General features: G+C 41.7%; 1 protein-coding gene across 1 annotated transcript in view; it reads left to right on the forward strand.

The window, feature by feature from the left end:
* tecta (tectorin alpha) overlaps positions 1-25,584 on the forward strand; it is a 106,149-nt gene that overhangs the window by 1,726 nt on the left and 78,839 nt on the right. Inside the window, 2 exon segments of the mRNA XM_069894593.1 lie at positions 2,559-2,719; positions 6,403-6,542. Of these exon segments, the coding sequence (XP_069750694.1) occupies positions 2,587-2,719; positions 6,403-6,542 (273 nt within the window). The 5' untranslated portion in view covers positions 2,559-2,586.

Below are 25,584 nucleotides of genomic sequence, written 5' to 3' on the forward strand. Positions count from 1 at the left end.
TTCAAGGCTGCATTCAAGTAAAGATTTGTATGGCTTATGGCTAGGTATTGTGCACTTCATCGATATAATTACTGATAAGGAGGATGACTAGAATTTGGAAATGGATATTAATGAAGCAAATGAATGTACTGATCAACGTGCTCAAGATGTCAAGATATTTAGGCAATAATGTACTGTATTTGGAAATAAGGCTTGTAAGGGCTGTTACTCTCAGGAGAGATGAATGTGGGGTTAATAGTTGCAAGATTTTGCATTTTTTAGACATTAATGTTGGAAAAATCCGTGAAAATTTAAACAAATTTACATAATTACTCACCTTGTGGTCATTTACTCCGCACGCCTTAAGTTTCTGTGCACCTTAGTCCTGGTGCTTTTATGTGGAGCAGCATGGCCTGAGTCATCAGCTGAATGTCAAATTCATGAGGTGAGTTTTGCGGTATGATTTAGACTGCAGGCTTCCCCCAAAAAGTAGTAGAGGTAGTGTAGGATAAATTGTGGTGCAGGAATTAACTAAAAATTCCTGCACTTTTTAGACTGCCCAAGTAATGGCAAATTTTGTTTATTGTGCTGTTACATGCTTGCAGTCTAAAAGCCTAATAGATGCTCCCTTGTTAGATTATAGTGTGCTCTGGCAAGAAAGGTGTCTCTAACAGTTTAGTCTTTTATTGTGGTCTGGTTACCTTTGGAGTCAACTGTTGTACCTATTAGATTCCATTTCCATAGTTGATCTGTAGACTCAGCGACTTGAAGATTATCATAAGTATAAATCCATCTATTTAATGTTCCTGCGAAAATTACAATAGTAGGTTAATATTTTAAATTTTCTTCTTTTAAAAACAGTTCACTTTAAAATAACCTTTTGTGTAGTAACTCAGGCTAGGAATAAGAACATGCACTTCAGATCCTTTGAAATGTTTTTCAGCGGTTGGAGTCTGTCAAAATTGTGTTGGAGGCTATTGGGAATGGTTTATCATGAAATATTTTCACTCACTTTGTGTTCTCTTATTATTGTTACTTTTCATCTTAGCACCTAGTCCTTCATTGTCTGGAGGCTTGCCAGCATCATTTGAGGATTATAGATTTTGCTGAACTTAAATCACTTTGCCCACAACTGGTACTTATTGCCATATCATATATTTGCAATGGTATAATTCTTTTAAAGGGACAGTTATCCTTCATGAATACTTTACCTATTCTAAGTTTCTAAAATCAATATAATAGCTAAGTCTTTCTTCCAATATTATGAATTATCAGCTGCTTTCAAAATTTTATGTGAAGTATTAAGTAGCTCCTTACTCCTATCTGCAGGAGGGTACTTTATCAGCCATGCAGAGATGATTATCCCTTTTTATTAAACCAGAATTACCACTTCCTATTCCAGTTGTCTTTGATACGAGGATGCTGCCCTGAGTCCATTAATGAATTGGCTCCTGATTACACCTGGTCTTACGATAGGTTTCAGTTGTACTTGGGTAGAGGAAAGACTCCCATTTGTTGGAACATTTTTATTCTTTTGCTTCATCTATATTATACGTGACTTTTCAATTGCATATTCCTCTGAATTGCTACCTTGGGTATGAGGTCCCTCTGCCTTCCACTTTTCTGTATTGGTTCTAGTTTCATTTTCTGTTGTCTAATATGTATTAATTCAGATTTTGGATTAAATTTCATACGCCACTTTGCTGCCCAATTGACTAAGTTATTTAAATCCTTCTGTATTTGAAATTCACCTCACAGCTAAATTTATATTGTCTATAAATTACTTTATCATGGCTGCTAGATGCAAGTTTAAATTATTTAATATGCACAACAAAAAGCAGGAACCGTGTTCTGAACTTTATGGAGTCTCACCCATACTGTAATCCAAACACCATCAATCACTTCCTCTGCTCACTGGCATTGACAGATTTGGATATAATTTATCACTCTCATCTGGAGCCCACATAAGCTTTTAATATTTTGACCAGCTTGCTAAGTGGGACTTTGTCAGGACCCTTGCCAAAATATATGTCAACTAAATAAATTAATTTCTCTCATTCACCCTCCTTGATACTTTTTTAAAAAAATTAGCCATCCCTTAAAAGCAATCCACGGAACAAAGAACAGATAAATGCAACACAGGAACAGTCCCTTCAAATCACCACCTCTACTAACCATGATGCCTCTAACTATCCAATTTGCCTACACATGATCCATATCCCTCTATTTTTTGCCTGCTTGTGTGTTTGTCTAAATGCCTCTTGAACATTGCTGTCCACCATTTCTCCTGGCTGTGTATTCCAGGCCTCTCCTTCTTTATCTGTGCCTCTCATAATTTTAAATATTTATTGGATCTCTTTTCTGTACTGTTTACTTTATGACTCCCAAACACAAAATCCTGCAGAATACAAAAGAGAAAGAAAAATCAGGTCAGAGAATTAGGTGTCAGTAAATTGTCATTACTCTGGGGGCTTTGTGTGCAATAATGGAGAAAATACAGGTTGGTTTACTTTTAATACTTTGGCTCTATTCCACTGAGGAGAATTAACTTTAACCAACAGACTCATGTATTTCCACAGCCTGCAGACTCCTCTTGTCAGTTGAAAGATGAGTGATACACGTGGACGTAGTTTTGTTGAGGTTATTTGTGAGAAGTACAGCCCAGAAAACTTTCCATTTCGACGAGGAATGGGTATTGGTGTTCACATCTCTGCTGCGCCCCAGGGCTCACCGGTGAAAGGTGAGTGAGCTTTTATTTTTTTTTTTATTTTAATTTTTAGACATACAGTACGGGGACAGGCCATTTTGGCACATGAGTCCATGCCACCAAATTTCCATCCAATTAACTTACACCCCTGGTACGTTTCGAACTGTGGGAGGAAACCAATGCTCCCAGGGAAAACCTACGCAGACACAGGGAGAATGAACAAACTCCTGTTACGAGCCCAGAGGACCCAAAAATCCAGCAACAGTAGATATTCACGAAGACAAATGGTTACTTAAACAAAAGTTGCTTTTAATTATCTTTAAACATGAAAATAGAATCACACTTTAACTTATTAATATTGACTTAACTAACATAACTTTCCCCCTTCTAATTCTAAGTGCACGCGTATGTAATGTGTGTGTAAATTCAGAAAAGTTCTTTGATTCACAGTCCATTCTCACTCTCATTCCTCCAAGTTCACTGGTTGCAGGCAATTCTTATACTGTGCACAGAATTTCACATTTATAAAGTTCACCAGGCTTTGGTGCTCGAAAGGTAAATGGTTACTGCTCAGGAAGGTCCTTGTGTGTTTTCAGAGATTTGCTGTACGCTGGACACCCACAACTGATTCCTTTTTAATCAGCCACTTCAATGTCTTGCCCAAGAAACTTGTCCCATCAGCGTTCTCCAGATGATAACCTCTTTCTTTCAGGTCACCACAGAGTTCCTTTTTGTTTCTCTTATTTCAAGTGAAACGTTAGGGAGTTAGTCCTCTCCTCTTGCATGAACCACAAGGGCTTTTCACCAGGCTGAACTAAACACTCATAACCCATCTTCCAAATGGGGTTTTCCACAAGCTTGCCAGCTTGTCCTGTTCCAGTCCCAGCTGCTGCTGCTGACTGTAGAACTGATCCCCCCCCCCCCCTCTCTCTGAGAAAACCTGTTTTACTCTCTCTGCTTGCAAAACCACATGACCCTCCAGACAGTCTGCGGTTCTGACAAGTTCTTTCATCTGTTGCCTTTTAATAAACAATAATCCAGTCTCTTGGGCACTCTCCAAAGCTTTTGCAAAGGCTCTGGGGCCGACACGTCTATCATGAGCAGAGCTTCAGAATTTAAATATGATCTGTTTTAAAGTGTTTGTATGTGACCTACACTAAAAAGCCTTCCCCAATTTATCTCCCAAAAACATATCTATATACAATGCAAACACAACATAATCTGTTACACTCCTAACAGCACAGGATTCGAACCCCTGTCCTGATTGTTGGCATTGTTAAGGCATTATGGTAATTGTTATGCCAACCGTGCTGTCCCATTATTTTCCATCAAACTCACCACTTGCCTTCTTTCTGATTATGAGCTATTTACTGCTTCTGGCATCTTGAAATTAAATGACATTGGTGAATGAACCCCCCATGCAATTCTGCGCCCATTTTTAAAGTGTGCCAGGCTTTTTCATTCTGAATTTTATTGAGCCATGTTTATGCAACAATACACCAACAAACCTCAAAGTACAGGTACACAATCCTTTATTCGGAACCCTTGGGGGGACAGGTTTAAACCCACCCGAATTGTGCTGCTGTATCCACCCCACCCCCTTCCAGTCGTGCTGCCGTCTTCCCCCACCTCGCCCACTCGACTCAAGCTGCCGGTCTCCCCTCACCTCTGCCCATCTGACTGGCGCTGCCGGTCTCCCCTCCTCCCCTGCCTGACTTGCATTGCCGTCTCTCGCCCACCTGACTCGCACTGCTGTTTCTCTCTCTCTCCACTTGCCGGATTTTGGAGCTTTCCGGATTTTAGATGTCCAGATAAAGGATCGTGTACCTGTACAAGCTTCACTTTTTTTTAAATGGATAGATCTTGAACCAATTTGTAAAGAAACACATACTTTTTATAACTGTGAGAAAGATTCTTCATGATCCTTTTTGCATGTTGGATATTATAAATCCAAAGAAGATTAAACACATTTCTAATTATTTTTAGCCTGGTCAAAAAAAAGGAACTTTAACACTGATAACAGTGATATTTAATAATAACTCGGTGTTCGTTAGAGAAATTGTTAGTGCTAATGGAAAAGTTAGCAGTGAAGGTGATTCATCAGACACTTGAAGATCAAATTCTGACCTTTATGGTAATCCTGATCTATATAATCATTGCAGGGTAGCTATGATTCACACAATTCCAGTTCAGTTGATATAAAACAGTTGTTAAGCTTTTTTTTTCAATTGGTTTATTGAACTCTATCGAACATGTATACAAGAGGACAGTTGCATTGCATTCACATAGTTACAAGTGTATAAGAAAAAGAACATATTAGTATTTAACAAATATATATTAACCATAAATTTCTTCTCCTCTTGTAAAACCAAAAGAAAAGAGAGAGAAAAAAATTAATTTTTTATTACAAAATCCCATCTAACCAATCTACAATGAATAAATAAAATTAAAAGGGACTGTGCAGTCCATTCTGAGAGTAAAGTAGAAAAACAAAGGGTTTTCTGGTTATTATATTAATATATAATAAAATCTAAAATTAGGGAGAGACATTTTTCTTTTGTTTCTGCATTAAAGGTTTGCTCAATCTAGGATTTCTATTATTCCAAATGTAAGAAGATATCTGAGAGACTACCTTGTTAAAAAATATTTTTGGGCGAAGGAAGATACTGCTTGAAGAGTATATGAAAACTATTAACATTTTAATTGTGTTAATATGACCAATTAATGATAATGCCATTCGGGATCATCTGGAAAGTGTTTGTTTTGTATATTCTATCAAGGAAAGATAATTATAGTTATACATATCCTTAAAATTTCTCATAATTTTAGTACCCAAATAAGTAAATTGGTTCTTAACAACTTTAAAGGGTATTTGATCGTATGAATACTCCTGATTATTAATAGGAAAAGGTTCACCCTTAAAAAAATTTAATTTAAACTACTGAATTCAGAAAATAGGGACAGCATAAAAGGAATAGATTTCTTGGGGTCAGAAATATAAACTAATAAATCATCCGCATATAATGAAACCTTATTATCACCCCTCTTGATACCTTGAATGCCATTGGAATCTCTAAAGGCAATAGCTAAAGGCTCCAGAGCCAAATTAAATAACAAAGGACTTAAGAGGGAAGCCCTGGTTAGTGCCCCTAAACAGCCTAAAATAAAGAGATTTTTTACTATTTGTAATAACTTCAGCCATTGGAGCTTCATAAATCATTTTAATCCAAGAAATAAATTTGGACCAAAATTAAATCATTTTAAGATCTCAAATAAGCAGGGCCATTCCACACAATCAAATGCTTTTTCACCATCAAGGGATGCAACACATTCAGGTTTTTCAGATGGAGAATAGTAAATAATATTAAATCTTCAAATATTAAAATGAGAATACCTATTCTTAATGAACCCAGCTTGATAGCTGTTAAGCTTTTCATAGTCAAAAATGTCTGTAACTGGCTACCATATGGCAAATTCAGCATTTTGATGTCCTAAAGTCGTAAAATAAATTGAACATGTATACAAGAGGACAGTTGCATTGCATTCACATAGTTACAAGTGTATAAGAAAAAGTACATATTAGTATTTAAGCAATGATCTCATCTGTGTGTGTTTACATAATTAAAAAAAAATGTTTTGAATGGAAAACAAAATAATTATTTTAAAGCTGGTCTATTTCATTGTTCAGAATTAAGCAGAATACATGTTTTCTTTAGCACGTCTAAACCTTCCAGCTATCCTCGTGCTGGATGGTTGTGGAATTAATACTGCTGGAGAGGAAAGTGACATTGCTGCCTTCTGCTCACATGTTACTGAACTTGACTTGTCCGATAACAATCTACAAGACTGGTACGAGGTAAATAGGTTATGAACCAAGAGTTGCAAAGTACAGATGGTAGGTTCTACACGCCAATTCAAACTGCTTTTGTGTCATTTGTGCACCTTTTCACGAACTAGGTATAAGAACTTTATAAGGCTTTATTCCTGAAGTTAATAGGCTTTTTCCCTGTTTCATTTATCATTAAATGTTTCTGCATCAGTTTTCGCTACTTCCTGCCTCTTACAGGCATTGATTTGTTGGTGGCATGCATTTCCAAGGTAGTATTTACCAAACAGAACAAAAAATTCGGGAAACATGATTAAGATCAATTAGCATTTTTGGAGAAAATAAAGTTACCTTTTTGGGTGTGGATCTGTTCTTCAGGACAGTTTTCCTCTCTCATTTCTCTTAGTGAATGTTGTTGGGCAGTAAATTGAGAGCATAGTTGCATCTTGATTTATCTTGCTTTTATCTTCCATTTTCACACAAACCCTCTGGAACAGACATAAATAGGAACTGAATTTTTTTTTCTTTCCAGATCGAGGTGATGAAGCCAATCTTAGTAAGCCTTTCAGCATTTTATTTCAAACCAGTCAACAAAGTGATTAGAAATTGTCTCAAGGACTGACTATGAGGACACTCATACCCCTGAGCATAAAACCCTCCAAAAGGTAGTGGACACGGCCCAGGACATCCCCTCTATCGAGAACATCTACAGGGAACGCTGCTGTCGGATAACATAGCAATCTTCAAGGATCCACACCACCCGGCACACACTCTGTTCTCACTGTTGCCATCAGGAAAGAGGTATAGGTGCCATAAGGTTCACACCACCATGCCCAGGATCAGCTGCTACCCCTCCACCATCAGATTCCTCAACAGGAACTTGTTTAAGGACTCTTGCTTTTGCACTTTATAGTTTTTTTAATTTCTCTCAGTAGTGGAGTTTGTTTACATTTGTTATCTATTTACAGTTCTTTATTTTCATGTATATGCTCTACAGTTTTTTTTTCATTACCAATAAGTGGTAATTCTGCCTCACTTGCAGAAAAAAGAATCAGGTTGTATGTTATGTCATATATGTACTCTTAGATTAAATCTGAAATCTCTATATGACTTACCCAAACATCATAAATTTTTACATTTTTTGTTACCTCTGCTCTGCAAAGCAGTCATTACCGTATTTACGCATGTAATATACTCAGGCAGAGAATCTCACATGGCCCCTTAACACCAGCTCCAGAGCCAAGAAAGCCCTGCAGTGGCTCTCCTTCCTGTGAAGTATGAGGAAAGTTCATCTTCCATTCTCACTACATTCTACAGAGGATGTATTGAAAGTATCCTATGCAACTGTTTTTCTACCCCCCCCCTTCTCAAACACCAGCCATAAGGCTCCTGAATTCCCAGAACATGTAGATAGTGTACCATAGACTTCGACTGCATATGTCTTCATATTTTAATGTTTTAATTATACATGTATAATTATGTAAATATGCTCCATGGTACTGGAGAAATGCTATCTTGTCTTTACCGTACAAGCGTGGTATGAACGATAAATAAAGGTGACTTGACTTAATAGTCAATAGCATGAAATAGTCAAGACCCCCCCCCCTTTTTTTGGGACCAAAAATCATGTGTTTTCCACCCAAACCGCCCCCCCCCCCCAATATTTTGGCCCCGACTGTCCGCCCTTCCGTGTTCCCGACACCCTAACTGCAAACCCTCGCCTCAGCTTCCCTCCTATCTGAGCTCCCAACATCCCTTCCACAGGCTTTCTCCAAGGCCCCAGCCACCCACCCATCAGAGCTCCTGATCCTCGCCCTCGCCCTGGCCACCTGAACACCAGAGCTCCTGATGTCCTGACCACAGACACTCTTTTAAGCCCCGTCCGCCTGCCTATGTAACCTCATGATGCCCTGAACGTAGACTTGCCATCTGAGCTCCCAATACCTTGAACAGCGCAGGTACTTACCGCAGTTAAAAGTTGTACCTCTGCCAAATTTGACCCAAAAAACTGATCCCAAAAACTTGACTATTACATGAATATATATGGTACTTTTGGGTTCTTGTATGAATTTTAGCCCCTCAAAAGTATGAGCTGTGTAAAAGTCAACCTCCCCCCAAAAAAAATTTAACCTAAAAATAATTGCTTCAAAAAACTTGACTATTATACGAGTATATACAGTAAAAGGTAGTTAACCTATATCTATATATAAAGCAAGGGATGATGATTGGTAATTAATAAAAGAACTTTCTGATACGTTGTATTGAAATTTAGATTTTTGTTTTAACCATCTTTGTTTTTATTCCTTGCAGCTAGGTCTCACAGCTGCTTAGTAATCAGTAGAAATATTTCCATCATTGAGATCTCCGCTCAGTCAAGGAAAATATCTGCCCCAACTCATGCCAAAAGATTTAAATATTTAAAAATTTATTCAATCTCTTCTACGTATACAGTACCGATGACTGAAATGTTTGGGCACTAGACATGTTTCGTATGATTTTTAATTTGACACAAAGACATCAGATATTTTACTCAGTCTACGCAAACGTTATAGAATTCTACAGCATGGAACTGTCCCTTCAGTTCAACTAGACCATGCTTCTGAACAATTATCCCAGCATCTACCACTTCCTCTGGCAGCTTGTTCCATAATCTCACCACCCTCTGTGTGAAGGGGTGCCCTCAGTACTCTTTTAAATATTTCCCACCTTCAATCTATGTTGTCTAGTTTTGGATTCCACTACCCTGAGGAAAAGGACTACATGTTCTTCATAATCTTATAAACCTTTTTAAAGTTCCTCCTTAGCCTCCTACTCACCAGAGAGAAAAAATCCCAGCCTATGCATGAATCAAACCTACCAGTCCCACTAACTTTCTTGTGAACCTTTTCTACACCCATTCCATCTTAATGATTTATTTCCAATGGCTGAGTTACCAAACTGCACACTATACTCCAAGTGTGGTCTCACCAATAGTGGTAACATGATGTCTATGCTCCTATAATGACCTGACTGATGAAAACAAGAGTGCCAAACAATTTCACCACCCTGTCTAGCTATGTCAATATTTTTGTAGAACAATGACCTCTATCCCTGTCTCTTTATTCTACAATGTTCCCCAAGGGCGTATCATTCACCATATACCAAAGTACAGTCATCCTACCAAAATCCAACATCTCACACTTATCACAGTTAAGTTTTATCTACCTTTCTTTGTCCCAGTTTCCCACGTCACCTGATCCTGTTACAGTGTTAAACTAAAAAGGAATTGAAAATCCTTAATAATGAGGAATATTTCAGATTGGTTCCCATGTCTTATCCAAAATGTGGTATTTTAAAATTAGAGGTGTGCCACCACTCATCTTTTTTTGGGATATGACCATCAGATTAGCATTGCAAAAGCTCTATTCTGATTTCCTAAGAAGGAAGATAATCTGGTCAGGGAATAACTCGTAACAGCTGTGAGTTGACATTGAGGATGCTTTACTGTTATTCAATTGAGAGGGTATCATTTATTGCTGACCCCTTATTTGCCCTGGTATATTTTAAAAATATAATTGTGCACAGAGGTAGTGGAGGAGGAAGTGAAGATTCAGCATAGTACATAGTAGATTGTTCTGGATGGATTTGAGACGAGTGAAGATTTTTCTATTAGATTTTCATTTGAGCTTTGAAAATTATAGAAAGTCTTTATGGTGTAGAGCCACAGTACAGTATTTATGCTACTGCAGCAGCAGGAGTTAAATGTGGAAAACTTCATTAAGTTCAATTTATTGTCAAGAGTACATGCATGACATCACAAACCACACAGATTATCTTTTTCTTGCAGACCAAGCAGAATTTCTAATTTCTGATATATGCAAACTATACTCAAGAAGAAAGAAATGCTAACAAACTGTGTAAATATAGTAAATTAAATAGTCAGTAATAAATAATGAACCAGTAAGAGCTCTGAATGAGTCTTCTGTTCAGGAGTCGATAAGAGTCCTGTAGCACCTGAACAGAGCATGTCCCGGGAGCTGTGGATCCTTGAGGATTACTGCTGATCTCCGACAACGACATTCCGTGCAGGTATTCTCGATATTGATGTTACAAACCACGGGTAACTAACTCGTAACACTAAATCTGTCCCCAACTATGCACAGGTGTATGTGATATACCCAAACCATTACAGTCCAGGCCAAAATTTAGAAAGTTACTTCAAAGTTCAGTCTTTTAAATTCAGTGTTGAAGTGTAGGCCTTTGAAATTTGATCCTCAGAATTAATGATAAACTGACAGAAAAACTGGAGTTGTGGCTGCTACAGACTCACGATTCTTCTTGCATTGCCTTTGAAGAAATGTCGATCCATCCTGGTTCTTTTGTAGGTAATACTCGAACTGGACAACCCCCATGAAGCTTCCAAGACCCTGGCAACAGTCTCTCCAAGTGACCTTCACTGTTAGTCACACTCAAAATGAAGCACTTTGCTTCCCAAAAGACCCTCCTAGAGCAGGTCAATCCACGAAAAGGCCCTGTCATTCACAGAGCATGTTTTGCTGGCCACAAGAGCTGTTTCAAAAAGCTGCTTTCTCTTCAGCAGTCAGAATGGTTCTCCCTTGCAAAATCACAATGTCTTTGCAAATATATCGAATCTGGAACAGATTGTGACAGCTTTCCCTCAATTCTTCCAATGTATCGAATTGGTGCTGGGCTGTGACTTGTGATGGTGCTTGTGTGAAGTGTTAACTGTGACCATTCAGTCCTCCTGTTTATACTATCCCTTACAGTGATAATCCCATTTTACCAAAATGGAAGCTCATAATAATAAGAAGAGTTTAGCCTGTAATGTTCTGGGCTATGTTCACTACATTTTTCAGAGTTTTCTGCTCAGAGGTATAATTGCCCCAGTCTGTGCTGCGACCAGTCTGTGCTGCGACCAGTCTGTGCTGCGACCAGTCTGTGCTGCGACCAGTCTGTGCTGCGACCAGTCTGTGCTGCGACCAGTCTGTGCTGCGACCAGTCTGTGCTGCGACCAGTCTGTGCTGCGACCAGTCTGTGCTGCGACCAGTCTGTGCTGCGACCAGTCTGTGCTGCGACCAGTCTGTGCTGCGACCAGTCTGTGCTGCGACCAGTCTGTGCTGCGACCAGTCTGTGCTGCGACCAGTCTGTGCTGCGACCAGTCTGTGCTGCGACCAGTCTGTGCTGCGACCAGTCTGTGCTGCGACCAGTCTGTGCTGCGACCAGTCTGTGCTGCGACCAGTCTGTGCTGCGACCAGTCTGTGCTGCGACCAGTCTGTGCTGCGACCAGTCTGTGCTGCGACCAGTCTGTGCTGCGACCAGTCTGTGCTGCGACCAGTCTGTGCTGCGACCAGTCTGTGCTGCGACCAGTCTGTGCTGCGACCAGTCTGTGCTGCGACCAGTCTGTGCTGCGACCAGTCTGTGCTGCGACCAGTCTGTGCTGCGACCAGTCTGTGCTGCGACCAGTCTGTGCTGCGACCAGTCTGTGCTGCGACCAGTCTGTGCTGCGACCAGTCTGTGCTGCGACCAGTCTGTGCTGCGACCAGTCTGTGCTGCGACCAGTCTGTGCTGCGACCAGTCTGTGCTGCGACCAGTCTGTGCTGCGACCAGTCTGTGCTGCGACCAGTCTGTGCTGCGACCAGTCTGTGCTGCGACCAGTCTGTGCTGCGACCAGTCTGTGCTGCGACCAGTCTGTGCTGCGACCAGTCTGTGCTGCGACCAGTCTGTGCTGCGACCAGTCTGTGCTGCGACCAGTCTGTGCTGCGACCAGTCTGTGCTGCGACCAGTCTGTGCTGCGACCAGTCTGTGCTGCGACCAGTCTGTGCTGCGACCAGTCTGTGCTGCGACCAGTCTGTGCTGCGACCAGTCTGTGCTGCGACCAGTCTGTGCTGCGACCAGTCTGTGCTGCGACCAGTCTGTGCTGCGACCAGTCTGTGCTGCGACCAGTCTGTGCTGCGACCAGTCTGTGCTGCGACCAGTCTGTGCTGCGACCAGTCTGTGCTGCGACCAGTCTGTGCTGCGACCAGTCTGTGCTGCGACCAGTCTGTGCTGCGACCAGTCTGTGCTGCGACCAGTCTGTGCTGCGACCAGTCTGTGCTGCGACCAGTCTGTGCTGCGACCAGTCTGTGCTGCGACCAGTCTGTGCTGCGACCAGTCTGTGCTGCGACCAGTCTGTGCTGCGACCAGTCTGTGCTGCGACCAGTCTGTGCTGCGACCAGTCTGTGCTGCGACCAGTCTGTGCTGCGACCAGTCTGTGCTGCGACCAGTCTGTGCTGCGACCAGTCTGTGCTGCGACCAGTCTGTGCTGCGACCAGTCTGTGCTGCGACCAGTCTGTGCTGCGACCAGTCTGTGCTGCGACCAGTCTGTGCTGCGACCAGTCTGTGCTGCGACCAGTCTGTGCTGCGACCAGTCTGTGCTGCGACCAGTCTGTGCTGCGACCAGTCTGTGCTGCGACCAGTCTGTGCTGCGACCAGTCTGTGCTGCGACCAGTCTGTGCTGCGACCAGTCTGTGCTGCGACCAGTCTGTGCTGCGACCAGTCTGTGCTGCGACCAGTCTGTGCTGCGACCAGTCTGTGCTGCGACCAGTCTGTGCTGCGACCAGTCTGTGCTGCGACCAGTCTGTGCTGCGACCAGTCTGTGCTGCGACCAGTCTGTGCTGCGACCAGTCTGTGCTGCGACCAGTCTGTGCTGCGACCAGTCTGTGCTGCGACCAGTCTGTGCTGCGACCAGTCTGTGCTGCGACCAGTCTGTGCTGCGACCAGTCTGTGCTGCGACCAGTCTGTGCTGCGACCAGTCTGTGCTGCGACCAGTCTGTGCTGCGACCAGTCTGTGCTGCGACCAGTCTGTGCTGCGACCAGTCTGTGCTGCGACCAGTCTGTGCTGCGACCAGTCTGTGCTGCGACCAGTCTGTGCTGCGACCAGTCTGTGCTGCGACCAGTCTGTGCTGCGACCAGTCTGTGCTGCGACCAGTCTGTGCTGCGACCAGTCTGTGCTGCGACCAGTCTGTGCTGCGACCAGTCTGTGCTGCGACCAGTCTGTGCTGCGACCAGTCTGTGCTGCGACCAGTCTGTGCTGCGACCAGTCTGTGCTGCGACCAGTCTGTGCTGCGACCAGTCTGTGCTGCGACCAGTCTGTGCTGCGACCAGTCTGTGCTGCGACCAGTCTGTGCTGCGACCAGTCTGTGCTGCGACCAGTCTGTGCTGCGACCAGTCTGTGCTGCGACCAGTCTGTGCTGCGACCAGTCTGTGCTGCGACCAGTCTGTGCTGCGACCAGTCTGTGCTGCGACCAGTCTGTGCTGCGACCAGTCTGTGCTGCGACCAGTCTGTGCTGCGACCAGTCTGTGCTGCGACCAGTCTGTGCTGCGACCAGTCTGTGCTGCGACCAGTCTGTGCTGCGACCAGTCTGTGCTGCGACCAGTCTGTGCTGCGACCAGTCTGTGCTGCGACCAGTCTGTGCTGCGACCAGTCTGTGCTGCGACCAGTCTGTGCTGCGACCAGTCTGTGCTGCGACCAGTCTGTGCTGCGACCAGTCTGTGCTGCGACCAGTCTGTGCTGCGACCAGTCTGTGCTGCGACCAGTCTGTGCTGCGACCAGTCTGTGCTGCGACCAGTCTGTGCTGCGACCAGTCTGTGCTGCGACCAGTCTGTGCTGCGACCAGTCTGTGCTGCGACCAGTCTGTGCTGCGACCAGTCTGTGCTGCGACCAGTCTGTGCTGCGACCAGTCTGTGCTGCGACCAGTCTGTGCTGCGACCAGTCTGTGCTGCGACCAGTCTGTGCTGCGACCAGTCTGTGCTGCGACCAGTCTGTGCTGCGACCAGTCTGTGCTGCGACCAGTCTGTGCTGCGACCAGTCTGTGCTGCGACCAGTCTGTGCTGCGACCAGTCTGTGCTGCGACCAGTCTGTGCTGCGACCAGTCTGTGCTGCGACCAGTCTGTGCTGCGACCAGTCTGTGCTGCGACCAGTCTGTGCTGCGACCAGTCTGTGCTGCGACCAGTCTGTGCTGCGACCAGTCTGTGCTGCGACCAGTCTGTGCTGCGACCAGTCTGTGCTGCGACCAGTCTGTGCTGCGACCAGTCTGTGCTGCGACCAGTCTGTGCTGCGACCAGTCTGTGCTGCGACCAGTCTGTGCTGCGACCAGTCTGTGCTGCGACCAGTCTGTGCTGCGACCAGTCTGTGCTGCGACCAGTCTGTGCTGCGACCAGTCTGTGCTGCGACCAGTCTGTGCTGCGACCAGTCTGTGCTGCGACCAGTCTGTGCTGCGACCAGTCTGTGCTGCGACCAGTCTGTGCTGCGACCAGTCTGTGCTGCGACCAGTCTGTGCTGCGACCAGTCTGTGCTGCGACCAGTCTGTGCTGCGACCAGTCTGTGCTGCGACCAGTCTGTGCTGCGACCAGTCTGTGCTGCGACCAGTCTGTGCTGCGACCAGTCTGTGCTGCGACCAGTCTGTGCTGCGACCAGTCTGTGCTGCGACCAGTCTGTGCTGCGACCAGTCTGTGCTGCGACCAGTCTGTGCTGCGACCAGTCTGTGCTGCGACCAGTCTGTGCTGCGACCAGTCTGTGCTGCGACCAGTCTGTGCTGCGACCAGTCTGTGCTGCGACCAGTCTGTGCTGCGACCAGTCTGTGCTGCGACCAGTCTGTGCTGCGACCAGTCTGTGCTGCGACCAGTCTGTGCTGCGACCAGTCTGCACACTTTCCACTACACATCAAGTTTGCTAAGGTTTCCTATAACATACTGAACCTCCTCAAACTCCTGAGAAAGTAGAGGCGCTAAAGTACTTTCTTCATAATCGCGTTAGTATGATGGGTCCAGGAAAGGTCCTCCAAACCAGTGACCTCTTCGTCACCCCAGGATTTTATATTTGCTTACCAATGATCATTCGATCATACACCTCTAGTTTCTATTCCTATGGTCTGCAATCACCTCCTTGGTCTTGGTGACATTGAGAACACCATTCAGCCAAGTTTTCAATCATCCACCGATATGCTGACTCATCAGCAGTTTATAAATGGTGTTGTCAAACCGAGCAACACAGTCATGGGTGTTAAGCGAGTAGAGCAGGAGGCTAAGTACTCAGCCCTGTGGAGCTTGTAGTGATTGTGAAAGAGATGTTCTTCCCAATCTGCAGTGATTGGGGTCTGGAGGTGAGGAAATCCAAGATCCAATTACACAGTGGGGTGTTGACAAGCAGAGTTTACTGATTAGTTTTGAGGGTGTTTATGGTATTGAATACCAAACTGTAGTCGATGATGTATGCATCTTTGCTGTCAAGGAGTCCAGGTCTTTGTGTAGAGCTCATGAGATGGCATCTGTGATAGGCAAATTGGAATGAATCCATGTCACTGCTCAGACAGGAGCTGATATGCCTCATTTGACCTTTCAGTACGTAACACTTCACTCTTGTATGGATTAAACTCAATCTGACATTTTTCCACTGGTCTATATTATTTTGAATCCTTTAACAACTTTCCTCATTATCTACAACTCCAATTATTGTGCTGTCTGCAAACATACAAATCACCCCACCTACAGACAAAATATGTTATTTGAATATCGAGTTATTACTGAGGCTTGGGAAATTCTTGCTGGAAAATTCCCACTTACTGGAAAATTTGGTCTTCTATAGTAGCTAAAGATTGGATTTGGGGAACAGCCTTGAGAAACTCCTGCAGTGATGTCCTGCTATTATCAGTGGAGCAGGCACAAGAGAACAAACAGCTTTCTCTCACTTCTCTTCTGTATCTTTCAGTTCTTCCATCACTTTTGGAAGAAAACTTTTAAGTGTCTGGAGTTGAGGGGAGTAGGAAGCAAAAGTTCAAGATTAACAAAGGATTGTAGTTTAAAACCACACTTGTGAAGAGATGTCCAAATTTTGCTGAAATATTTAGCTATTGTCTTTTAGTAATAATCATGGAAGAAATTTAGAGAATTGTCAGAATTAAAATAAACATTAAGGAAGGGTGTGTAGGGATGGAGCGCAGAACAGATGAGGCTCCTTGCCAAAGTAATTCTTATTATGGTTGTTTCTCACTTGATTGGAACCAGGCCAAATCCCAGATGACTGGAAAATAGCTGTCAAAGCCTATTTCCAAGTGTATCGACTGAAAATTAGAAAAGGCAAATCGATTGTGGATGTTAGCTACCTGAATTCCAGGTATATGTTTATAATTGTAAAGTTTTTGACTCTAAGCTGATACATGAATAACTAAAATTGATTGGCATACAAATTTGGTCGATGAGCAGATGGCCACTGGCAAATATTTAGTTGGCAACTAATTAACAGTAGATTGTTGGATGGTTCAGTATTTGCACTACTCTTGTTCATAGGTTTTTGAAAATAAAATTGTATGCTAAAGAATTACTTGGCTAATTCTCTTTGCACAGTACCCAAGAATTGTTTTCCTTTTTAAGTATACATCTATTTGCTTTTCAAAAATTACCATTAAATCTGCTTCCTTCACCCTTTCAAACAGTGTAATTCAGTATGTTGCACAAGAGCATTTTTCCTCCTTTCCCCTTTCACCAATTACCTTTGTAGTTTGTTGCCAAAAATGCATCACTTTACACTTCTTGGCATTAAATTTAATCTTCTGTATGTGCATTTTAGCAGTCAGTATTTATGCTCATGAAGCATGCTGCACTGCTCCTCACTGTTTATCATAATTGCAAGTTTTTTGTCATCTGCAAAAAAATTTTTTTAAATTAGGCCCAGTATAATGTATATGTTTCAGTAGACTAGGTCATCACAATATGCCGCAGTCCTATATGATAAGCAGCCACTTGCTGTTTGATAGATCTTTCTTGTCTCTTTCCCATTTATGCTGCTGCTCTTCCTTTAATCTCATGGACTATTTGATGATTTCTCTGTAATTTGTAATATCTACAAAAGCAACCTTCAACAGCCCTTACTGTTGCGTCAAAGTGTCAATGAACTGCTTGAGTTGATCAACTATGATTTTCTGTTTTCTCTCTGCTTGCAATATTATAATCCATATTTTGTCATGCCAGTTAATTTTAGACTGATTCCCTAAAATCTTCCCCAATGTTCAGTTCACTGTCTCTGTTTATGTATTATTTTCTTTGTTAGTGGCCCTAATTCCTCTGATACTTCCCATATCCAAAAAAATGGAAGATTATGTTGAGAGCCTCATCAATTTTTATTTATTTTCCTTCCATGACCTATGTGTGTGCTGCCCAGACTTGAAGTAGTTTTTCACTCGTGCAGGTCCAAAAATTAAAATAGCTTTGCTTATTTTCAATTAGTCAATTTGTGTTCTATCTCCAGCACTGTGATATTGGCAGTGTCCTTTTCTTCAGAAAGTTTGAAGCAATGTACTTTAATATCCAAGTAGGCCTTTTGCCTCCATTAGGAGATATCATTTTGTATCATCGATGTGCATATGCTCTGAAAACCTCTTCATGTTTTTGCCCTTCTCACTTCCTTTTCAAATTCTTTGCACTTGGTGTATTTACCTTGGTTCTTTACAATTTTTATGATCATCTTCCTAATTATTTTAGATTCTTTACCATTACTCATCTCAAATTTTATTTGGTCACTCTTCCCACTCATTGGAATATGTCTAATACGTCCTTGATGAGTCCTCCCACTGTTAATTTATTGTTTTACTTTCCAATCCCCAAATCTATTCCTTTTGAATCATGCCCAAAGCAACAAAAAAAAATACAGATGATGGAAATATGAGATAAAAAACTTTGAAAATACTGTACAGTAAAACCCCAGGTATCCACCACCTGTGGGGATTGGTAGATGCCGGATATATGAATTTTCCTGTTGCTTGAGACTCACTCTTACAGAGTCCAATTAATACACTGGCATTAAGAATAAAGTTTAAAAAAAACAATACTATACTGCACTTACACTGAACAAACTTGACTTGAATATATATAATCCTTAAGCAATTGTACTTTATTTTCAGTCATATTCTTAGAAAACATTTATCCATCACTGGATCTCCACGGAGCCAGCCGAAAGGCAAACAGTAACATTATAGGTAATTAACACCCCAACCCCAAGTTTAGCGATAAAGCCTCATTTAAGAATCTTTATCTTTATTAGCATATTATTACTCAGCAGGGAGCGAGCCTCTTACTAAGACAATCTAAGCAGGCAGCCAACAACAAGCCGCATCAACCAGCTCTTCATCCTGGGCGACACATTTTTATTCAAACAGAACTTTATTCAAAATGCTCCTATGAGCAAAGTACGACCAAGGCACTCCACTGGCTGAATATTTGCTCCCATCTTCATCAAAGGGTTTTGTGCTATTTCAGAAAACATTTACAATTTTAAATTTTTATTTTAATATTTCCTCAAGGTTGCCAGTCGCTTATATTCCAAATATCAGGGGTTTTACCATACTTGGCAAACATCTATAGGGAGTCAACTTTTGACCTCTTCCAGTGAAATTTCCTAATTCTTGTTTATTGCCTTTGTTTTGTCATCTATCCCAACTCTATTGCTTCACATTGGAAATTGAATTTTGCAACAATAAAGGAAAGAACAGATTTGAAAATTCACTTGATTACATGTTTTAATACCAGTCTTGCATAGGAATAAGAAGTTTATGAAACACTAATGTAAAATGAATTAAACAGACCTCATTTTATTCAAATTTGTTTAAATTTTCTGTGTTGACTAAATGTCGTAATGTTTAGTGATTTTGATAATTAAAGCAAGATTGAAATCCATAATAATATGTATTAAATAATGATCTCTGGCTGTTATCAAGAGAAGCCTCCCATGCACATTGTCAATCATCATTGCTGCTTGACTTAAACACTCACATTCACTTTAGTATCATGCAACTGCATAATTCACATCCTGTAGAACATCTTAGCTGATTTTAATGATCCGGTAACTTTTTTTTAAAAATGACTTCCTAGATAAGTCACCAGCTTGGTAGGAATCAATAAAGAGTCTTTGATTGGGTATGATGAAATAAAAGCATTCCATCTGTGCAGTTTGATGATATATTCATGCAACACAGAACTAGGATTTTCTGCTAATCATAGCTATTGTCGCCAAATCACATTTGCTGCACCGCCCCCCCCCCCCCCCCCGCCACGTTTTTCTCCATAGACTTGGAAATTTTCCATTTATGTACATAAACCCCATAGATATTTTTTGTACATTCCTGACCCTTTTAATTGCACATCTAAAATGCAAGGCGAAATCTGATCCCCTTAATTGCATATCTAAAATACAAGGTGAAGTCTAGCTTTAAGCTAGTGGCTGAGCATAAAGGAGAAGGTATTGTTATTGAATGAATATAGTGGTCGTGTAGGAGAATAGTAGAATTTTATTCTTTTACTATAGATGTCATTACTGGTAAGGACTGTAATTATCACCCTTCCAAATTGGCCTTGAGCAAATGGTGGTAACCACTGATTATATGGGATGGAGAGTTTGAAGATTTTTGACCTGCCGATGCAAAATGAAGGAGAGTATATTTCTAAGTCAGGATCTGATTTTTTATAAAGTTAGCCAGCCAGGTTGCTCGTTTAGAAGGTGTAGATGAAGCTGCCAGTAATTGAATGCTGGTATATTTTGTTGATTTGGCTCTGTTCCTGAAGTGCCTTGGTGATGGAGAGAGTATTTAGAATGTTGAGTTGGCAAGGGGTTGGGGGGGGCGGAGTGTTGTGGAGACGAATCAAACCGGCTGCTTTGCCCTGCGTGATGGAGGTCTTTATTGGGCTGCACTTATTCAAGGAAGAGGAGAATATTCTATTTTAAATAGTGGAAAGTCTTGGGAGATATCAGTTGTAACAGTTACTGAGCCAAAACATTTATGTAACTAGTCTATTTATGTTTCTGGTCAGTGGTGACCTCCAAGATGTTGTTGTTTCAGATCAGATACTATGTATTGTCACGTAATAAAACAAATGTTTTACAGTACTTTTCTGATTTATCCAAAAACCATTTAACTGAAATTGTTATCCAAATTTTTTTAAATTGGAAAAAAATATATTTTCTTAAATTTATGCATTTATCTTATTTTGTAAGCAAAGATCATGTTTTTTGGTAAGAATTAAACATTATTTTATGCTTGAAAAACCTTCCATTGTTTTTTTTTCTTGTTGTTTAACCACTGATACAAGTTTTCTGCTGATGCTACTGGGCTGCTTAAAGCAATTTCTCAGTTATCCAGTTAACCGAAAAACATCCTGACCCAAGTATTTCAGATAATCGGAAATGTACACAAAATTATCTGTAGTCTGCCATAAGGCAAGAATTCTCCATTAGCATTGCCCTGTGCTCCTTAAAGTCAGAAAAAGTGAGGCAAAAGAGAGTCCCTGTGTCCATGGATTCATTTCCAGTGCTCCCGCAGCTACACAGACTTCGGTTCAAACCATCAGTTACCTGAGCTCAGATCCAAACCTCCAACACTATGAGGAAACTTTCACACCCAAGGCCCTTCAGGAACCATTCTTTCCCTGAGCAGCCATTCGCAGCTTGGTGAGAGTCCTTTGTCCTCAATCTGCCCGCAGCCATATGGGTTCCTCGCCAGCGAGTTGCCAACAGCTCATTGCCTGTTGTGCGTCCTTTAGCTGCAGAGCCCCTTGCTGGTCCACAAATGTGGTCACTGTCCTTTAGGTCCTCTCCTCTGCTTCTCTTTCCCAGTGGGGGAAGGGGATGTTCACCCCTTTATTGGTATCTTGTGCCAGTCTACTGCTCCCCAGGAGTCTCCCCTTGTGGCCATTGCTGAACACCAGCACTGCCATCTTGGGCCAAGACTCTGCAGTCACAAGATTTTAAATAAAACATTGTCGACTCCTTTAACAGATTGTTTACAGCCTGTACAGAGCTATCAGCAGTTGGTTAGGGCGGTAGGGCTGTGCAGGGGAGCACTATGTCTCTGCTCCCTGCTTTCCTCCAGTCCGCACCAGTGGCAACACTGCCGTTACAGCAGCTCTGGCAGGGCCACCATTTTTATTTGTGGGGTTTGCTAGTAATGCCAGCTAAATGTCATGGGGAAATGGTTATTCTCATTTGTTGGAATGTTCATTGCTGACGTGTGGCATGAATGTTACTTGCGGTGTAACAGCTCAAGCCACATCTTGCTTGATGCTGGATTGAAAATTGCTTGGGTTGTGAATGGCATTGAATCACTTACATCATTAAATTAGCAGGGTTTTTTTTTAAGTGTTTGTAGTAGATGACACAATGTAGAATGAATTTGGAAGGATTACAGTTTTTTAAGCCAAGATGGTTCAAGGCGATGTGGCTATAGGTTTTGTTGATGATATTTAAATGTTGTAACATTTATATATCTGAAAATTGTATGTCTGTAAAAATAAACTTGGAGGTAGAAAACTGAACTGGAGAAAAATAGAATTGGAAATTTAAGGAAATAGAATCTAGTCATGTCAAATATAGCCAAGTGATAGGCCTATGTAAATAGGCAGACAAGCTGAAGACATATATTGTTTTTAGCTGCAACTAAAACATGGCTTAAAGAAGGACAGGAATGGTAGCTTAAAGTTCTGACTACCAGACTAGTCAGTTTTAAAAAATATATAGCCATATTGATCCAAATAAATAAATGAGTCCTAAGAGGGGAGGATATATTTGAAAAGCTATCAAATGAGACTATATTGTTTGAACCAAAGAATAAAAAAGCAAATTGTATTGTTGGAAAAAATACAAGAGCAAATTTGTGTTCAGACTTCAGGCAGATACAAAACATTTGACAGTGATAGAGGAGGATATCAAGTGCCCATGTTAATTGAGTGTAAAAGGGTATTAAGAGCACAAAATTCTTAAGCTGCATTCAAGGACTTTTTTATATTTGGGGAATGAAATTGAACATCTGCTCATTTCAGTGGGAAGGCATTGTGATGTTAATCATAATCAATGGTATTTAACAGATAAAAGAGCAAAGATAAAAATTGGAGTAAAAGTTTAAAATTAGGGAAGATCAATTTCACAGATGGAAAGAGAGTAAAGAGAAGTTTTTAAAAAAGGTTTGTGTCAGGCAGTGTTAGCCTAATTCTGCCACAAGCTAATGTGAACAAAAAGTGGCAGGAGTGAAATTAAAAGGGAAATTGGGAAATTAAAAACATGGCATGGCGGGGGGGAGAAAAAGTAATGAAAAATCCAGGGGGATAACCAAAGAGATGGGGCCTAGATGTTGAGAATATTCTTGATGAATACTTTGTCACGATAGAACGCAATGCTTATATGTTAAGGTGAAAGATTGAAATTTTGGATGGGATAAATATAGTAAAAGAGGAATTAAGGAGCATATTTAAAAGTGGATAATTAGCCATGGACAGCAAAGTATATTCCAGAAGCAAGGGAGAAAAGCACAAAAGCTCTATTTTTCCATTTTTCCTGACGACAGGAGTGACACCAGAGTATTGAAGCATTGTTAATATTCCCTTTGTCTAAAATTAAATAAATGGAGTAATTATAGACCTATTAGTTTAACTTGGTGGTGGGCAAAGTCATTGGACTCCATTCAGAGGGACGGTTCAGACTTAAGATTACATAAGCACAGCAGGAATTTGTAAAGTACATTTCTGGCAAACTTGATTGTATTTGAAGAAATGGCAAGGAGAGCCACTGAAGGCAATGTGTTCGTTGCAGTCTCCTTGATGTTAGAAAGGCTGTTGATGATGTTGCATGCCGCAGGCATTCAAAAGAGTAAAAGCTCGTGCAGAGGAGCATATTAAATTAAATCCAAAAGTAGCTAAATAGAAAGTAGGATAGGATAATGGTTGATGGGGGTAATTAAGATGGAGCACTGGAACCAGTGGCATTCCAAAGAATTCAGGGCTTGGTCCTTTGTTTTTTCGTGTGTGAATTAATAATTTGACTTTAGTTAGGTGTCTTTACTCTCCAAAGCAGAGAATACATGAATGGCAAGGATATGGTAGAACCAAATCCAATTCTGGTTAAACCATAACTTGATTATTTATAAATTAAAATTTACAATTTTGACATAATGCGTGGTAACAGGCCCTTTCGGCCCACAAGCCCATGCCACCCAGTTGCACCCAATTGAGCTACAACTCTCAGTACGTTAGTACGTTTTGAATGGTGAGGGGAAATCAGAGCTCCCGGAGGAAACCTGCACAGACACGCAGAATGTACAAACACTTTACAGACAGCATGGGGTTCGAACCCCGGTCCTGATTGGTGGCGCTGTAACAGTGTTGCACTAACTGCTACGCTAACTGAACTGCCCCATGTGGTATGATGCGAGAGCCCAAAAGGTTATGATTGCACTAGTAAGGAAATATTACAAAGATATTGCCAAGATTTAAAAAGTTGCACAATCAGGAAATATTGAATTGGTTGGTGTTCTTCCCCCCCCCTCCTCCCCCACTTTGGAATAGAGCACCTTGAAGGTGACCCATTGGAGGAATATAAAATTATGAAAGATCTAGACAAAGTAAATAGCAAACAGGATAAAAAAAAGGGAAATTTTGAAGTAATTTTTGGGATTGGGAGAAAGTGAAAGAAAGCTGCTTACCTGAAGGGTGGTCGGGATACAGTGCTTGTATCTAAAGAAGTGAGTGAAGCACAAAGCCCTCATCACATTTAAAGAGTCACTTTAAGAGCTGTAAAATGCAGGACTACAAGCAAAATTCTAGATCCGGGATGGGCAACCTTCAGCCTGCGGGCTGGATCCTTTGTCATCAGTGACCCCGGGACTGTGCTCGTGGATTAAACATCCCTCAGCAAAGGAAATACTTTGTGGCTATATAAATACCACCCTTTCCTTCAGAGTCAAGAACCGGGCAGTGAAATAACTGCATTCACGCAGAATGTTCACTCCACATCATTATAACCAGGAATCAATCATCAACCACATCACTTTCTGCCCCTGGAAAAATGAATCACCCTGGTGCTCAAGATGAGACAAGTTGTGCATCAATGGCCAGCTATCCTGCTCTCGGTCCCAAGCCACTCACCCACCAGTAAATGTGGAGCCAGGCGACCCACGGGGTGAACGTTTCGGAGCGACCCTGAAGTGCCCCTCCCCTCCGCTCCCTAAAACGCCACTGCCACTTAACCCCTCTTCCCACTCCCCTGAGATGTGCACGCACTACACTTGCTCTCATCACTCCTAAGCCACCCTGCTCTCGCCGCACCCCTGACCCACTCAAAAAGACGCAAAGCCAGATGTCAGTGTATGGGACACTGCAATGTTCCTTCATCCAACTCTGGCTGCGACCAAAACTCATTTAGCACAAAGCAAATTTTGTTCACTCAGAAATAGGATTTACCTCTCATACTTGTAGTTCAAAACACACCTTAAAAGTGCAGAGAATTTAAATAAAAGCGTGAGATCAGGATCAAAGGCAGAAGTTGAGAGGAATACACAGTAACTTCTGCTGAGAAAGATTCAAGATACTGTATTTGATAAATGTATTTAAGACTGCAGTTTTGCAACAAAAATAATTGTTACTGATTATTTTTAAAACTCCTGATCTATTTGAAGAATTATTTGAAAGCAACCAAGTTTAAATGACAGTTTGCAGCACACCAAATGCCTGTCTGAAATATTTATATCCAGAAAAATATGATTTTATCACTCCTGCTAAGTAGTTCATCCTACCAGTAGCAAGATGTATTGCTATTGACATCAACAAGTATGTCACCCAATATGCTGTCAAACAACAAACAAAATCAAGTTTCTTGCTGATTGAGCTGCTGTCTGTTTTGGGGTTAATTATTTTGTTTTCTTTGTGACTAATTAATCTCCTTTTTGACTTTTTAAAATTGTGTTATTTTAATGACTAACTCGTGATTTTTTTGTGCATTTCCAGATTTGAAGATGCCTTCCCTGACCTGAAATTCATTATCTTAGTCTTTTTTGGAAGGAATACAGTTGACCTTATTGCTTAAACTTTTTCTGTGGATTGTTTTTTTGATAAATTATTGTCAGTTATGTTCATGCATTGCACATTATGTACTTCAAGCAGAAATAATCAAAAACTTAAATTACATAATGCTTATTTCATTTATCATTATGGCCCTCAGACACACCATCTGGCCCACGCATGGTAAAAGATTTCCCTCCCCTTTTCTCAATGATGGGATTAG

This window comes from Narcine bancroftii, chromosome 8 (assembly GCF_036971445.1).
Source record: "Narcine bancroftii isolate sNarBan1 chromosome 8, sNarBan1.hap1, whole genome shotgun sequence".
Classification (NCBI taxonomy): Eukaryota; Metazoa; Chordata; class Chondrichthyes; order Torpediniformes; family Narcinidae; genus Narcine; species Narcine bancroftii.